The sequence below is a fragment of the Rutilus rutilus genome (assembly GCF_951802725.1).
Source record: "Rutilus rutilus genome assembly, chromosome: 4".
NCBI classification, from domain to species: domain Eukaryota; kingdom Metazoa; phylum Chordata; class Actinopteri; order Cypriniformes; family Leuciscidae; genus Rutilus; species Rutilus rutilus.
In genome coordinates, this window is record NC_140212.1 from 12719380 (window position 1) to 12736044 (window position 16665).

The 16665-nt window shown below is 38.2% G+C and overlaps 2 protein-coding genes and 1 long non-coding RNA gene across 4 annotated transcripts in view; 1 reads left to right on the forward strand and 2 right to left on the reverse strand.

The window, feature by feature from the left end:
• The window catches only part of atp2b1a (ATPase plasma membrane Ca2+ transporting 1a), a 124536-nt gene extending 116056 nt beyond the window's left edge, over positions 1 to 8480 (reverse strand). The window contains exon 1 of the mRNA XM_084407826.1: positions 8357 to 8480. The gene's annotated coding sequence lies outside the window, so the exon portion shown is untranslated. The remainder of the gene's footprint in view (positions 1 to 8356) is intronic.
• Positions 8481 to 10094: 1614 nt separating this feature from the next.
• Positions 10095 to 11433, reverse strand: LOC311290136. The gene is made up of 3 exons (XR_014627329.1): positions 10971 to 11433; positions 10752 to 10887; positions 10095 to 10590 (listed from the first exon to the last, which is right to left on the reverse strand). It is a non-coding gene; the product is annotated as an uncharacterized lncRNA (long non-coding RNA).
• A 1496-nt stretch (positions 11434 to 12929) lies between these two features.
• LOC311288697 (uncharacterized protein) lies at positions 12930 to 16577 on the forward strand. 2 transcript variants are annotated; one of them, XM_084406223.1, is made up of 5 exons: positions 12930 to 13061; positions 14293 to 14441; positions 14614 to 14707; positions 14830 to 14917; positions 15600 to 16577. In XM_084406223.1, the coding sequence occupies exons 2-5, from the start codon at positions 14318 to 14320 to the stop codon at positions 16320 to 16322; spliced, it is 1029 nt and encodes a 342-aa protein (XP_084262349.1). In that variant the 5' UTR covers positions 12930 to 13061; positions 14293 to 14317; the 3' UTR covers positions 16323 to 16577. The 2 variants fall into 2 exon arrangements, with proteins under 2 accessions (XP_084262349.1, XP_084262350.1); XM_084406224.1 differs by having other exon boundaries at positions 12930 to 13009.
• Positions 16578 to 16665: the final 88 nt, after the last annotated feature.

A 16665-nucleotide genomic window follows, 5' to 3' on the forward strand; every position in this document is an offset into this window, starting at 1 on the left:
TCAGTGATTCATATTGCATTATTTGACAAATGACTGCAGCTTTTAAGTAGCCCAGTGGACAAGGACAGGCTTCAGATCATTTCAGGGTTGCTGTTTACGTCAGTTACGAAGACCACTAAACTTGAGATGTAGAATTAATAATATTGAGTAGGAGTAATCAGCTGAGAGATCTGAAGTCTGACTGGTGTCTGACTGACGCACACTGGCTTCAGTTTGCCAACGCTGTGTGCGCTGTGGGCCGGAGCTGCGCATTGGGTAATTACAGAGAGGTTAACGAGACTGACTTCTCTAACGAGATATGAATCACACCGCATATAGAGACTCTGAGGTCTGTGATGGGGCTATTTATTCTTTATTTTCCTTTCAAAATGAACATTATACAAACACTGTTTGTCCATTCTAAGGTCGTGATCTCGAAAACTTTGCCATTTCTCCTAATTCTCAGTCAGAATGAAAAGGCTATTTATTTTTGACATTTACACTTATATTTATTTATTTAGCGGGCTCTTTAATTCAAAGCAACGTTTAAATGAGGAACGCTGCAACACGAGTGAAATCATCCTAATGAAATTGAATCACACAAGTGCTGAAAAACAAATCTCACATTTGAATAACATACTTGGAAAAGAAATAGGTCTATTTGACACAAATCTCACATTTGAATAGAATAAAAAAGGGACTAATATTAAAATATAATTAAAAGGAAATAAAAGGAAAGCAAAACAGGCTCAGAACTAAACAAAATCAAAACAAAACAGGCCCAAAATAAAAAAAACTATGATCACTTGGAAAAGAAATGGGTCTATTCAACTCACATACAAATCTCACATTTAAAAAACAATAAAAAAGAATAATTCTCAAATAGAATTAAAATTAAATCAAATCAAAACAAAACAGGCCCAAAATAAAAAGAAAATAGGATCACTTGGAAAAGAAATGGGTCTATTCAACTCAAATAGAAATCTCACATTTAAATAAAATAAAAAGGAATAATACTAAAATAGAATAAAAAGGAAATAAAAGGAAATCCAAACAATGCGAAACAAAAACGAGCCATAATAATAATAATAAAAAATATCTAAAAAATATATATATATATATACATATAATTTTGAAAAGAAATGGGTCTATTCAACTCAAATACAAATCTCACATTTAAATAAAATAAAATTGAATAAAACTAAAATGGAATAAGTAAATAAATAAATAATAAATAAACTAAACTAGTAATTAAATTATAAAATGAAATAAAAATGAAAGATTGCAATAGTGATTGTGTTTGCATCATTATCCACCAAAGACCAAAATAAAAGAGGTATTGTCCTCTCCCCACGACATCTCTCGACTTCACTGAAAATCAACTAAATCCTGAAGTTGCCCATCCTAAATTCCATGACTGTTTCAAGTGCCAAAATACAGGGAGGTACCAGAGCCACGTCATGAACACACATTACAGAGAGTCACCTGGTTTGACCTGATCGAGCTACTGTCTGTCTCTCAACAAAGTGCTGTTTTTAGACCCTCCATGCCAGCATCCCTCTCATTCTGCCTGACGGAAACTCCTACGAGTGTGCGATGGGAGGATTCTGGGAAGACTAAGGTTGATTCCCCCCTCCCCGTTTATTTCTAAGAAGGGAACATTAATGGTTGCGTACTGTGCAAGTATGTGTGTTGGTGACAGGTGAGCAGTAGTGTTTGGATCACATTAGTGTGTTTATAAGGTGTTGGAGTCAAGTGCGACTTCTCACTCTGATTAGCATTGATGATGAATGTTATGACGAGAGTGTCTTGGTTTTCACACAGTATTGCATAATAACACTAAGAGGAGGTACATTCATAGACTTGAAATAGCACATGAACACCAACCCAAGGTGGAAGAACATCAGACCACTGACGTAATTTACAAAGATTTATTTTAAATGTAATTTATTTTAGGAATAAAGAATTAAACCCAAATTGTGAACACCTCCTTATAGATAAGTACAGCTCCTACATGAATGACCATCAATAGCTTCATTCAAATCAGCTGCTTCTGCTTCATACAAACTGCTGCTTCTTTAGTTCAAATTTCAGGCTGGTCTGTAGAGACACTTGCACAAGAAGGTCCGTTTATTTCATTTCACTTACACAAAGTATTCTGAAGAAAACAGTTCAACCAGCAGCAGCGGGCTGGTGTATACGTGTCTGATTTTATCAACAGAGCAGTGTCTTCTGCTGAACAGTAGGACCCTTGTCTGAGCTCTTTCAACTCTTTCAAAGGGCTTTAAGCGATTGGATGACAGGCACATTCCAGGTTTGGGCCAGGCTACATGACACAAGGATACATCAATGAGAGCGATGTGATGGGTGCATGCAATGACATGAGTGTGCAAAAAATCTAGATCGAATTTTGGACATTTGCTAGATTTTTCGGCTATGAAACAGACACACAAGGAATGACTCACCCAAAAATGAAAATTCTGACTCATGTCATCACAAACACATATATGCGTTTATTTATTTTTTCTGAGCTGTCAAGCTCCTTAAAGAACAAAAAAAGCACTGTAAAAGTATAGTCCTTACAACTTTTGCACTATTTTTAAAGTCTTGTATTAGCTTTGTTTAAGAAAACGGACTGAAATTAAATAATTTAGGATGCAGATACACTACTGTTTCAAAGTTGGTACGATTTTTTTATGTTTTTGAAAGAGATTTCATATGCTCACATTCATATGCTTCATATGTTAATTTGATAGAAAAATGCTGTAATTGTTTTGCTGTAAAACAAATTGTGTATATATATATATACAGTGAGGAAAATAAGTATTTGAACACCCTGCTATTTTGCAAGTTCTCCCACTTAGAAATCATGGAGGGGTCTGAAATTGTCATCGTAGGTGCATGTCCACTGTGAGAGACATAATCCCAAAAAAAAATCCAGAAATCACAATGTATGATTTTTTAACTATTTATTTGTATGATACAGCTGCAAATAAGTATTTGAACACCTGAGAAAATCAATGTTAATATTTGGTACAGTAGCCTTTGTTTGCAATTACAGAGGTCAAACGTTTCCTGTAGTTTTTCACCAGGTTTGCACACACTGCAGGAGGGATTTTGGCCCACTCCTCCACACAGATCTTCTCTAGATCAGTCAGGTTTCTGGGCTGTCGCTGAGAAACACGGAGTTTGAGCTCCCTCTAAAGATTCTCTATTGGGTTTAGGTCTGGAGACTGGCTAGGCCACGCCAGAACCTTGATATGCTTCTTACAGAGCCACTCCTTGGTTATCCTGGCTGTGTGCTTCGGGTCATTGTCATGTTGGAAGACCCAGCCTCGACCCATCTTCAATGCTCTAACTGAGGGAAAGAGGTTGTTCCCCAAAATCTCGCAATACATGGCCCCGGTCATCCTCTCCTTAATACAGTGCAGTCGCCCTGTCCCATGTGCAGAAAAACACCCCCAAAGCATGATGCTACCACCCCCATGCTTCACAGTAGGGATGGTGTTCTTGGGATGGTACTCATCATTCTTCTTCCTCCAAACACGTTTAGTGGAATTATGACCAAAAAGTTTTATTTTGGTCTCATCTGACCACATGACTTTCTCCCATGACTCCTCTGGATCATCCAAATGGTCATTGGCAAACTTAAGACGGGCCTTGACATGTGCTGGTTTAAGCAGGGGAACCTTCCGTGCCATGCATGATTTCAAACCATGACGTCTTAGTGTATTACCAACAGTAACCTTGGAAACGGTGTTCCCAGCTCTTTTCAGGTCATTGACCAGCTCCTCCCGTGTAGTTCTGGGCTGATTTCTCACCTTTCTTAGGATCATTGAGACCCCACGAGGTGAGATCTTGCATGGAGCCCCAGTCCGAGGGAGATTGACAGTCATGTTTAGCTTCTTCCATTTTCTAATGATTGCTCCAACAGTGGACCTGTTTTCACCAAGCTGCTTGGCAATTTCCCCGTAGCCCTTTCCAGCCTTGTGGAGGTGTACAATTTTGTCTCTAGTGTCTTTGGACAGCTCTTTGGTCTTGGCCATGTTAGTAGTTGGATTCTTACTGATTGTATGGGGTGGACAGGTGTCTTTATGCAGCTAACGACCTCAAACAGGTGCATCTAATTTAGGATAATAAATGGAGTGGAGGTGGACATTTTAAAGGCAGACTAACAGGTCTTTGAGGGTCAGAATTCTAGCTGATAGACAGGTGTTCAAATACTTATTTGCAGCTGTATCATACAAATAAATAGTTAAAAAATCATATATTGTGATTTCTGGATTTTTTTTTTTAGATTATGTCTCTCACAGTGGACATGCACCTATGATGACAATTTCAGACCCCTCCATGATTTCCAAGTGGGAGAACTTGCAAAATAGCAGGGTGTTCAAATACTTATTTTCCTCACTGTATATACATTTATTCCTGGGATTGCAAAGCTAAATTTTCAGCATCATTACTCCAGTCTTCAGAGTCACATGATTCTTCAGAAATCATTCTGATATGCTGATTTGCTTTTCAATATATATATATTTTTTTTCTTAATGATGAAAACATTGAAAAGATTAATATTTAGCTTGATATTTTGTGGAAACTGTAAAAAAACAAACAAAGAAAACAGGGCTGATGAATAGAAAGTTCAAAAGAACAGCATTCATTTGAATAAAATGAAATATTTTGCAATGTTATGGATTTACTGTCACTTTTAATCAATGTTATGCATACTTTCTGAATAAATATCATTAAAAACCTAGTGTTCTATACATTTTCTGAAAATATTCAGAAAATAATTGTGGGTCTTTTCCTCACAGAAATCCATCATATGACTTGACTTATGACTTATATATGAAATATAGAAAACGAATCAAACAGTTTAAAGTGCTTTTTGGAGCTTGACAGCCCCCGGTCACTATGAAATGTCATTGTATGCAAACAAGCTACATTAAATTAATTAGGGTTGTTCCAATGAAACAAAAATAACAGTGAGTAAATAATGGTAAATTTTTGATTTTGGAGTGAACTACACCTTTAATTTAAGGGAGAGTGCAGAGAGTTTGTTTAGTGAGTCAGTTCCTCTCTGCATTTGTGCTCTCAGATGTTTTACAGGTGAACTGTCGCAGGTTTTCGCTTCTGCGTCCTTGACACAGTTAGCGACCGCATCTGTGTCCGATTCCTCCTTGCCAAACTGTCTCCTTGATGATGACGGAGCAGGGGCCAATCGCATTTCTACCACCTCGTCTCTTGGGTGGCGAGAGATGAAATGGAGAATACAGGAAGATAGGTTGAGGGAGCACTTTGGAGTTTAGGGGGACCGAAATAGATGTGACACACAACAGCTCTGCAACTGCCCAGCTAGACTAATGAGGCGAGGTTGAAGGAGAGGGATGCTCCCGGAGGTGCACACGCTCACGTCAAAGCCCCTGCCCCCCATCACCCGCGGCCTATTTCCGGAACAGAAATTCATTAAAATGGCCCCAGCGAGCAGGCTTTAGGGCCTCAACTGGGTCAAGGCAAAATAGTAAGCTCAAAGCATTCAACTCAATATCAATTTGTCATTTGACAGATTAGATTAGTCATTTTTCACACCTGCATCTCAGAGAAGAAACCACAGACCCTCAACACTCATGGTTGACCATTGAGTTTTGGTTCCCACTCCACACCTATTCTTTGGTATATCAGTGATACTTAAATACATCTACAATACCAGTCAAACGTTTGGAATATTAACAAAAATATTCATGTTTTTGAAAGAAGTCTCTCTAATGCTCACCGAGGCTACATTCATTTGATGAAGAATAGAGTAGAAAAAAAGTACAATTTAGAAAGACTGTTTTCTATTTATATATATTTTTTAAATGTCATTTATTCCAGTAATGGTAAAGCTGAATGTTCAGCATCATTACTCCAGTCTTCAGTGACACATGATCCAAAAGAAATTAGCTACTTTAATGGTCAAGAAACATTTTTTATGATAAAACCAGTTGTGCTGCTTAACAAATCCATATTTTGGGGGGAAATCGTGATACACTACCATTCAAAGGTTTGGGGAAAGTAAGATAAAAAAAAGATACTTTTATTCAACAAGGATTCATTAAAGTGATCAAAAAAAAAATCTAATTCTAATAAATTCTGTTCTTTTGAAGAAAAGATTTATCAAAATTTCCAATCTGATGCAGCAAATGTTTTCAACAATGACAATAATAAGAACTATTATTAATAATTGAGCACCAAATCAGCATACTAGAATGATTTCTTAATCAGAACCATTGTTACTAATTGTGCAGCAAATCAGCATATTAGAATGATTTCTCAAGGATCATGTGACACTGAAGACTGGAGTAATGATCCTGAAAATTCAGCTTTGCCATCACAGGAATAAATTACATTTTAAAATATATTTAGATAGAAAACAGCAAGAAGAAATAGTAAGAGTTGCATGCTAGAATGCTATTCTAATTCAGTCAATGGCCAAATTCGGCCAAATTCAGCCAAAATCTCGCAAGACACCGGATAATAAATGTAAAATAGATACTTCAGATTACTGTGCATATTGTGGAAATGTAATAATGAAATAATGTTTAATGAACAATGCAAATTTAACACACCGGTTGTTAGCGGAGTCGTCACAACACAGTTTAAATGAGTAATGTGAAGTTATTAGGATGTTGAAAAGGACAGCAGGAAGAAACCAAGCAGCAGTTGTGCTTTTATCAAATCTGATCAAACTTACAAGGACATGACTGCACGACATTTCTGTGACCTTTTCTTTCGGCTGAACAGAGTCCACTCTGTGGGTGTGTCCAACCACAACGCCACAGGCACCTGTCTCTGTGAAGGTCAAAGTGCTGTTTTTATACGTCTACAGACATGCATGTTTTATAAATATCGGCCATTATTTAAGCAATATTTTAAATAAATTCAATACCCAGTTTCAACAATGGGAATTCAGTTTGAGTGTTAATTATTTATTGCAAATTAATTCAATTAATCTACTCTGCCATTTAAAGAAACGGCAGAAAATGAAATGGAGTGCAAACTGCTTAAGAATAGTGTTGCATTTTAAATACAACAAGCAAGCAGCCTTGCAAACAAATTGCTTTCAAGGGCTTTACCTTTATCTTCTTGAACTGAACTGGTGCTTTGCCTATAAGGCCAAAAGGCTGGTCTATTCATCCATCACCAGACAGCTGATTCACACAGGTTTTTCCATGCTTTCTCCATAACATTTGCCAGAACAGTACGATAAACACATAACCTGAGGCGAGAAATACAAGGTTGGAAAACAGACAGTAAAACGGTGTGATTATGAACATCTGATTTAGTTAAGCAATATACAGCAGGTGATCACAGCCTTGCTGATTCGGGAGCCGGTCCAACTAGGATATTGCTTCTATACACAATATATATATACATACACATATACACACACACACACATTTCAGTTTGCTGTCGTTTTGTTTGAAATATTTTTCATTGCAAAACTCTTTTGCAGATTTCAATATTAAAATATTAGGTCATTGCTGGGCTTCCTGAGATTTTAAGCTATTGAAAATAAATGCCCCCTTTCTTACAAAATAAATAAATGCGTAATTGAAAAATAAAAATCTTTATAAACCCACAAGTTTTATGTGAAGGAAATGGACTGGAATCACATTAAAGAAAGATAACAGATAATGGCCTATTTAGATTTAGCTTAAAATCTCATGAAACCCAGACCAGCATGAATTACCCACAACCTTATCACACCTAAAGGAAGTGTACCATTTACTGAAATCTTAAGATTAGAGATATGGTCTAAATGGGCGAGCCTGCTCCTTCAAGTAGAAGCTTATCCTGGTAACTTTTCTTGCCTGTCTAAAAGGGGAGAAAATGTGTATGATGAATGAGCGAGGGACAGGCCCTCCCATGAGGCCGGGCTGGTGACTAATCAATAGACTGGCAGTGCGGCCTGGCTGGAGGGCTCCATATCAATCATAATGCACAAGCCTTGTATTCTCATCGACAGCACACAGTAGGCCAGAGACGAGTTGTTTCATCTATTACTCTTCGCAGATAGACCACGGGGCAACTGAGCTGACACATAGCATTGTCAGAGTGGGAGAAACACTCACCATTAAAAGAAAAGTCGAAACCTAAAGTTTGGCTTATTAAAGTAGGAGTTGAGATACATACCCCCGTTTTCACAGACAAGGCTTAAGATAGTCCCTGACTAAAATGCATGTTTGAGCTGTTTTAACTGAAAGCAACTTATCTTATTTTAAGATTTTTTTTTTTTTAAGTTACTGAAAGGTCCTGATTGAACTATACATAATCCTGGCTTTATCTAAACCCTTTCTGTGAAACCAGGCCATGGAGAAATAGAGACAGGCTTTACCTTGTTTGAGTTCCTTCTTTTGTGGTTTGTGTCCTCCTTGACTAGTGTAATTTGAGAGGTTTGTCCTGTCCTGCTTTCCTCCATTGCTTCATGGCCCTCACAAACAGATGCCATGCACTATTCTAAATGTGGCACTAGGATTATCATCAACACATTGCTCTTGTCAGCCTTCCTAGAGTTCTGGTGGTGTGACTTACTCTACTGTGGCAATTTAGGGCCACCTTGTGGTGTAAGCCAGTTAGGCAAGTGCACCTGTTTGCCACATGGTTTACAAAATAATAAAAAGAAACGCCCTGTGCGGTGAGAAAAGGGAACAAAGTGTTCCTGTGCTCAGAACAATCATATAGAGTCAGTTAACAGAAGAGCTGATCCACAGCTTGTTTACATTTGATGAACTGCTTTGTGCACACATTTAAAACCCAGATATTGCTGTATAATGTGTATTTATAAAGAACTTTAATAGGCTAACCTGATTTTCTCCCCACATGGATCCGAAAATGAGCTTGAAACATTAACAGATTTGAGTCTATGCTGATTTTCAAACACATATCCAAGGCGTCCTTCCTCTATCCCAAATGTGCTTTTTGGATTCAGACTTGTGCAGTAATGTGTGTAAACTGATGGCAGTCAAAATTACGACCACAGGAATATCCTGAGTTCAGTAGGCTACATTCATTCTTTTGTTAGCATTATTTGATCTGATATTTTTGCAGATTTATTTAAGGTTTTTCTGAATATGGCAGATCATCGTCATAACAAGTTTATCAGTCTTTATACAGAAAATATTAGCAAATATAAGCTTTTATTGTTGTGAAAAATAAGCTTTTATTGTTGTGTATATGACAATGTGGTGTTTTAATATGAGAACAAACCATGTGGAGATTCATAACACCATTGCTGAGTATTTTATCTTTAACACTGCAGTGTGATCGTCAACGAGTGGATCTGAGCTGGTGAGTGGGGGCGGGGGCAATTTGCATATTCATTGAACCGTATATACTGAGGCAAGGGTGTAGTTTACATTCAAGCTATTTTAAGGCATTAAGTAATTAAGGGGAAAAAACGTTTTAAATAGTTATTTTGGTTATCAAATATGAATTTAAGGGGGTAAAATTGACTACGGGGCACTTTATCAAAATAAAAAACGATTAGCCCCATTAATTTCAACGTGCCTATGCAGTGTATAGGGTTCAACACTAAATTTGAGTAATAAAAAGGTTAATTTTAAGCTAAATTACGCCATATTACACAAACACGCATCTTGTATTCTCACCTTAAGAATATCCATTCTCTCCAGCAGCAGTCCTCAAGCTCCATGGGCCCCAAATGTGCAAGACAACATTCAAAAGACCCCACATGTCAAATATTAACTATGGCACAATTTTTAAACTTTAAAACAAATTAATTGAGATTCCAGTTCTAAAATATGCTTAAAAAGAGTGAGGCAGAGGGAACAATGTTCTACACATTTTTGGCAGTTTAATATTTAGTCTCGTATACTCTTGCAGAACTTAAAACCAGTTCTAAATGTATTTTGGGTCCATGAAAACCCGGTCACATACCACCATTAGGCCTTTGTGTGCTAACATTAACACAACCAAAACCTTTATGAAAATGACAGATTGCTATATAGGCAATACCGATGTTGCACCTAAGTCTTTGCATATATGCTCATTTTCCTGTCCCATATATTTGAATGAAACTCACAATGTACAATAAACAAGAAACAAAACCACCATGAAAGTCAGATGTGTGTTTTAATAGTTAATACAATTATAGATAATTAACAGTCAAGATTTACAAAAGTAAAGTTCTCACAAAATAAGATCATATCACATGAGATGAAGATTTGAGTGCACTTGTGTGATCTCACATTCAAACGTTTACCACAGTTACCCAGCAGTGATGACCAGGCAGCCATGTGGCTTTGTCCCAAGGCTCTGGGTGGGTTGCACAGACAGCTGAGATCCGTCGAGGAGGATCAGCAACCTGTAAAAGTCTCTCAAAACACATGCATCCGTTGGCAGAACAATGCATGCATGCACATTTGCTCAGAAATGACATTGCGACATCAGGTTACTGCAACGCTCTAACACCGCGTACATTAAGGGTGGAGCGGGTTTACCTGCAGACCACGTGGTGGTGACCGTACTGGAGGCGGGGCGTGGCGTACACGTCATCGCGTAGCTGTGACGCAGAGCTTTCCGCCTCCCTGAGTTGGAGTCTGCGCAATGCTGTGAGACAAGGAGAGCCGACAAATGAAACCAAATTCAACTCGTAACATGCAACTCAAAGAATTCTGTTGAACGCCTTGGCTTCAATAAAACATTGTTCGATACTACCACACATTTAAATAGTGCTAGGTTAACAATAAAACCATTGGCATTTCACGCACATATTACTGTCTATGGTTTCACAGCTTGCCAGGTCGTCGTCTCGTTCCGACGAAATCAAGTCAGGTTTCGGAAACACGTCAGATTTCATTCCTGAAGAACACGTCCTCGAAGTCTCGCTGTTGAAAGTCCAAAGATCTGTCGTAATCAGAGTCCGACAATGAGAAAACGCTCTCATCAAATTGGACATGATGACTCTGCATTGACAAATCACGGCTTACATCACATGTCTCAAATGAAACATCTAATCGTTCAGCGTACACCAGGTCCATCAAATACTGGGTTGTGTTACTTGGTGCCATGGCAACCGGTGGAATGTAACTTTTATTCCTCGTAGCTGTACCGTCGACACGGTCCAGACACAACCGTGGTCTCTTGACTGACCAGGCGCGGACCCGTCGCCTCCTTTCGCTGATTTTTGCACGCAAAAATGTCTTCCTCTTTGATTTTGACCATTTCTTCTTATGAACAGGCGCGGTCTCGGTGTCCTTCTGGTAGTTTCCGTTCATTGTCATAACTTCAAGACACATTACCAAAAAAAACACACACAGTCTTTCGTTGCCTAGATGTGAGCGATACAAAAATCACCGAGTGATTAAAATATAACAGTAAAATTGAACAAAAAAATTGGACGAGATTCAACTGCTGCTCACTCTTCGAAGTTCAAAAACGAATGACAAACGTGGCCAAGGAACGTGCGACTTACGTACTTAACGAACTTGCGGAAGTGACGTTTTTCGTTTCCAACGAATCAGCTTTCGAGAATGAGGTGACGTCACGGCTGACGTAGGTTACACCGCCATCTTAGGCGGTAACTAGAATTGCATTCAAAATAAAAGTTTTTGTTTAAATAATTATACACAGTACACACACGTATATCATGTGTATAAATGCACACATACATGCATGTATATATTTAAGAAATATTTACATAATGTACTGTGTATATATTTGAAAGCCCGACCTGAGATTGTTACATTTTTTTATTAAACTGTCTGTATATTTCTCTTCTCAAATAAACACTTACAACAATTTCATATGACTTAACTGTGTTTATTTTAAACAAATGTTATGTATAAATACAATTATATAGTTAGGGATGCAGAAAAAAAATACATTTGTTTATAAATATATTACAAATATACACCTGACAAGGTAACAATGTGCAATAACGTTTCAATTTCACAGTGCTATAATGAATGCATCTATAAGTAAACAATATGTGCATTAAAACACTACTCGGCACAAGAGGGACAAAACCAGGGAGACTCTTCAGGAGGGGTTTCTACAAGCCATGATCACGAGACCATTGATTTGAACACAGTGCACCGCTAGGGACTTGTCAGCAAAACATTGGAAACACGAAGGAAAGCCACTGGGAACTTTATAAACACACGCACAACAACAACAGTAAAAAATAAATAATAAAAAAAAAAGGTATACAAGCCATCCAACACATGCACGTAATTTTAAAACATCAGAACATTGTTTTTCCCGTTCCACTACCCCGTTTCTCGCGTTTTTAAACGCGTAGAGCGAGATAAGCTGAGATAAACGTTTGATCATTTGTTCTGTTAATCATTTACATTAGGTTAGTCAGTTTGATTATTTATGCTGTGCTCAAGCTCAAGCAATTCCAAGTTCTGCGACAGTCTGTAGCTGTAAAAACAAAAAGTTATCTACAAAATAGTGATGGCCGCTTTCGAATCGTTGCTTTATGGCGCTTCGAAACCTTCTCGAATATTTTGTTCCGAATCAGCGCGTATTGAACTGGTCAAGTTGTAAAAAAAAAAAAAAAACAACAACATATGTTATGGAAAACATCTCGAAGAACATCCAAAACACACAAACATTTAATTTTTCCTAAACAAAAGCAGCGAGGTACCTTGTCGACCTCACCAAAATGTCGGCGCAGCCAGGACCCAGGAGGCCACGTGACGCAAACGCGCCGTCTCTCTGCTCGATGATCCTGCCTCTTGAAGCTCTCTGCTGCCATCTTTGAGAAACGTACGAAAAATAAGATGAATCTATTTGTGAAATACATTTTTACTCGCATCAATATCTTCTTCAGAAAATGTCCGATGTGTTTGTTCTTTTGACCATAAATACAAAAAAGCATTCCCCTTTCAAGTAATTCTCGTGATTGCCCGTATCGAAGGGCGTATTTGCATTAATGCACCGCCATTTACAATACAGTAACAGCACCGCCAGAGCAGTTTTAGTCCAACAGTTTCGGGACGCGAGTTTGTAAATATGACAAGTGAGTGAGTTACAATGTAAAAATGAAAGACAGCACACCGGGTCCTATCTTAGTGAGTATCGATCTTATTGCGCTTTTATGTCGATTCTAATTTTGAATTATGAGACATTAATGAGAAAAGGTGCAACATCAGATCTCGACAGTAAGCTGCTCATCGAGTAAGCGGGTTTGAGACCACGACAGCCGAAACCAAACGGGATGCTTTTTACGTTCATAGTGACTAGTATGAATGCTCATTAATGTATCAATAAACACACACACTGTGGTGCTTAAGTTAACAAGGGCCAATATAACCATGATATATGTATCGCACAAGAACATAGGCAGCGGAACTGGCAAGGTTATAACAGAACCAGCATATATTATCGTTTTTCTCAACTTAAAAAAGTCGATGTATATTTCAGATATGACATTGGAAGTATCGCAGACAGTGCATATTTGTCAAAAGCTAACACTTTCTGTTCACTATTACTGAAACAACTCTAAATAAAGATTCTCCCCATAATGAACTCGAGTGAGATGTCGACTGGGAATTGAAGTTCCTCAAGGATTATTTTGTTGTCTTGTTTTTCTTCTTCTTCTTTTATTTAGACACACAACGATTCAGAAAGGCCATTCACAAGGCTTCCTTACACCAATGCACGTGATAGTGCATCAATGCTCTATTGCAAAATTGTATTTAAATCTACCAGAAATGACAAATTAAAACTGAATATTGATAAGACATTTTAGCAGGGCAGTTTTACACGAGGGTGCGTACATCTAGTGTGTTGATTTTAAATAGCCATATATAAATATACAGGCTTATACGCGGTATTTTCATACCATGTTTATGCTGTTTCTCCATTCACAGATGTGGATGTGACTGTCGACCAATAGCCTACTACATTATAAAGAAACTACAGTTTTTCGAAGAAACGATTTTGAAAGTAATTTAATTGTTTTTAAGAAGTAGGCTACATCCTAAAAGGCTGAAAATGCTTTAGTTGCGATTATAACCTATAACGTATTTTATTTATGTAATAAATGTTTGTACTTTATAGTAGCCTATACTGTGTAGTGTGCGATGCATCTGCAAAAAATATGTATGTTGCATCATCAATTCCACATTTTTAAAGGTTTATACAAATGTATACATTTTTCCTGTTCAAGACGATCTCACTTTTCCTGACATTTTATATTGTGGTATCACAGTTGTCCAGTAGGCGGCGGTATGTATCGACTCTGACCGCCGTGGATTAACAGCAGAAGGAATAAACGTAACCCTCCATTTTCTCTTCTAGTGCCCTTCGCTTGTGCACTAGCGCCATGAGTAGCGCACTTGATGACTCAAAGACAACAGACGCAAGTATGGACCACGAACTTTACACTGTACAGAGTCCCTCCGAGGACATTAAGGATGGCCCAGATCATGCAGAATTCATTTATAAGAGTGAGTAGCATTAATGGTATATGCATTTAAAGTCCCGTTGCATTTAATTAACTGTCCAATTTTAGCAGTTTAGCATTGAGCTGGCCACGTAAATTGGATGCATGTATTATACAAATCACGTGTCTCACCGATATTAATATCTGCATGTGTCTTAATGTGTATGTGCATCAAGTGTCAAATGAAGAATTTGTTAGATTCGTGAAGTTGCGTGTGACCAACGACTCACTTTTCACTGGAAAGAGAAATTCTTCAACTCTGGCTTATAGGTACAACAATAAACACCAACACACATGCATAACCATGCAAGTCTTTGCACCAAGAAATAAGTATACAGTAGATGTTTATGCCAGCAGCCTGCAGCAATCAGTGTTTGTAATCTGTGCTATAGGGCCATCTTGAAAGAACTGGGTCTGCAAAGGGAAATTTCTGCCAGCCAGGCAAGGAGGAAATGGGAAAACCTAAAGATGAAGTATAAGGTATATGCTAATGCCATGTTATTGAGTGTTCAGCGGTTCTCAATCCTTTTATACAGGCTCCCAGCACTGTGCATTTTAAATATTGCCCATATGTAGCACACCTGATGCAACTTAGAAACTCGTCATGAAGACCTTTCAATCTTCAGACAGTGCTCTGCATATATATATACATATATGCACACACACATAGAATTACCTAAATTACATTTATTAAACAACAGAATGTCATTAAATTTAAGGATCACAAACAATATGTAATAAATATCTAAAGAACTATTTGAAAAGTATGGTAATAGGATGAATGTATTATACCTAAACATAACATTTAGTTAATTTTGTGTGTAATTTTAATTAATGACATTTTAATATTATACATCAGAATGTCATTACATTTAAGAATGACAAATGATATATTTATATAATAAAAATCTCAATAACTATTTAAAATGTATGGTAGTAGCATGAATGTATTATAAACATACACATAACATGAAAGTTACACACAAAATTAACAAAATTATATTTTAATAAATATAAACATCAGAACGTTCATATTCTGTTTAATAATTATTTACACACATAAGTAAACATCATACTGTGTAATCACACTCTACACCCCTAATCTGCATGATCTTGCACTCTCCTGCTCACAAACTGTGTCTGTGTACCTTGTGTGTATCAGGAAATGAAAAATCCCCCACCTGGCGTCTCAGTGAACCCCACTAACTGGCCGTGGTTCTCCCTCATGGATGACGCCATGGAGGGAAGACTCGCGGGAAGCGAAGTCACCGTAGACACTTCTTCTGTGGGCGATGACAGCGAGTATCGGCCGAACAACACCACGCGCAGGAGGAGCAAGAGGGCGCGTGAGCCGAACAGAAGCGAGATCGAGTTGTTCGTCGAAGAGGATGACATGATGTCTGAGGAAATGGGGCGAGACAGGGCAGATCTAGACAGAGACAGGGATGAGATGGAGCACGAGAGGGCCATTTTGGAGAGCGACAAAGCCGCTATTGAATACGAGAGGATGGTCCTGGAGCGGGAGAAGATGGTTTTAGACCGAGAAAGAGCAGGAGTGGAGCGAGAACTTGCAGCACTGGACCGAGACAGGGCCTCCCTAGAGAGAGAGAAAGCCGCCGTGGAGAGAGATAGGGCCTCTGTGGAGTACATCCGAGCTCAGCTGGAAAAGGAAAGAGCGATTCTTGACAGAGAGAGGGCAAAGCTTGAGCGAGAGCGTGCCGTCCTTGAGCAGCAGCGTGGGATGGAAAAGGGGGAGCAGCCGGCTAATCTGAACGACAATTCAGAAGGAACTGACACCTCTATTCCCTTAGTGATGGAACCGGCCTCCTTAGAGAGGAGGCAAAAATTCCTCAACCTCTTTGAAAAGCTCATTGAGAACTTCTAAAATAGAACTAATTGTTCTGAACGGGACCCATTATGTAAATGTCATTATTTTTGTACACCTTCTGTTTGAAGTAAAACCGTTTACTGTTGCCGGAAGTGGATTGTTCTGTGTTACAGTGATTGATTTTGTAATGTTAGTAGCTATTGTTTAAAAGAGCACTTTGAAGCGCTAAGTGTCGGTTTCATGCCTTTGAAGACTTTACAAGCTAACAATGAAAACGTTGAGCCACCTCTGTTTTGGAGAGGTCATCAGAAATCTTTATTCAGGTGTGATTATTTCTATACAAAACACACAATGCTGAGCTAATATTTCCCCCCATTCCCCCCTAATCATTCTCAAACCC

Excerpts from the sequence above, each read along its gene's own strand:
- LOC311288697 (XM_084406223.1), top strand. The coding sequence starts at position 14,318 with ATGAGTAGCGCACTTGATGACTCAAAGACAACAGACGCAAGTATGGAC. Across the intron at positions 14,442-14,613 it reads TGCAGAATTCATTTATAAGA|TGTCAAATGAAGAATTTGTT; the intron begins GTGAGTAGCATT and ends ATGTGCATCAAG. Across the intron at positions 14,918-15,599 it reads ACCTAAAGATGAAGTATAAG|GAAATGAAAAATCCCCCACC; the intron begins GTATATGCTAAT and ends TGTGTGTATCAG.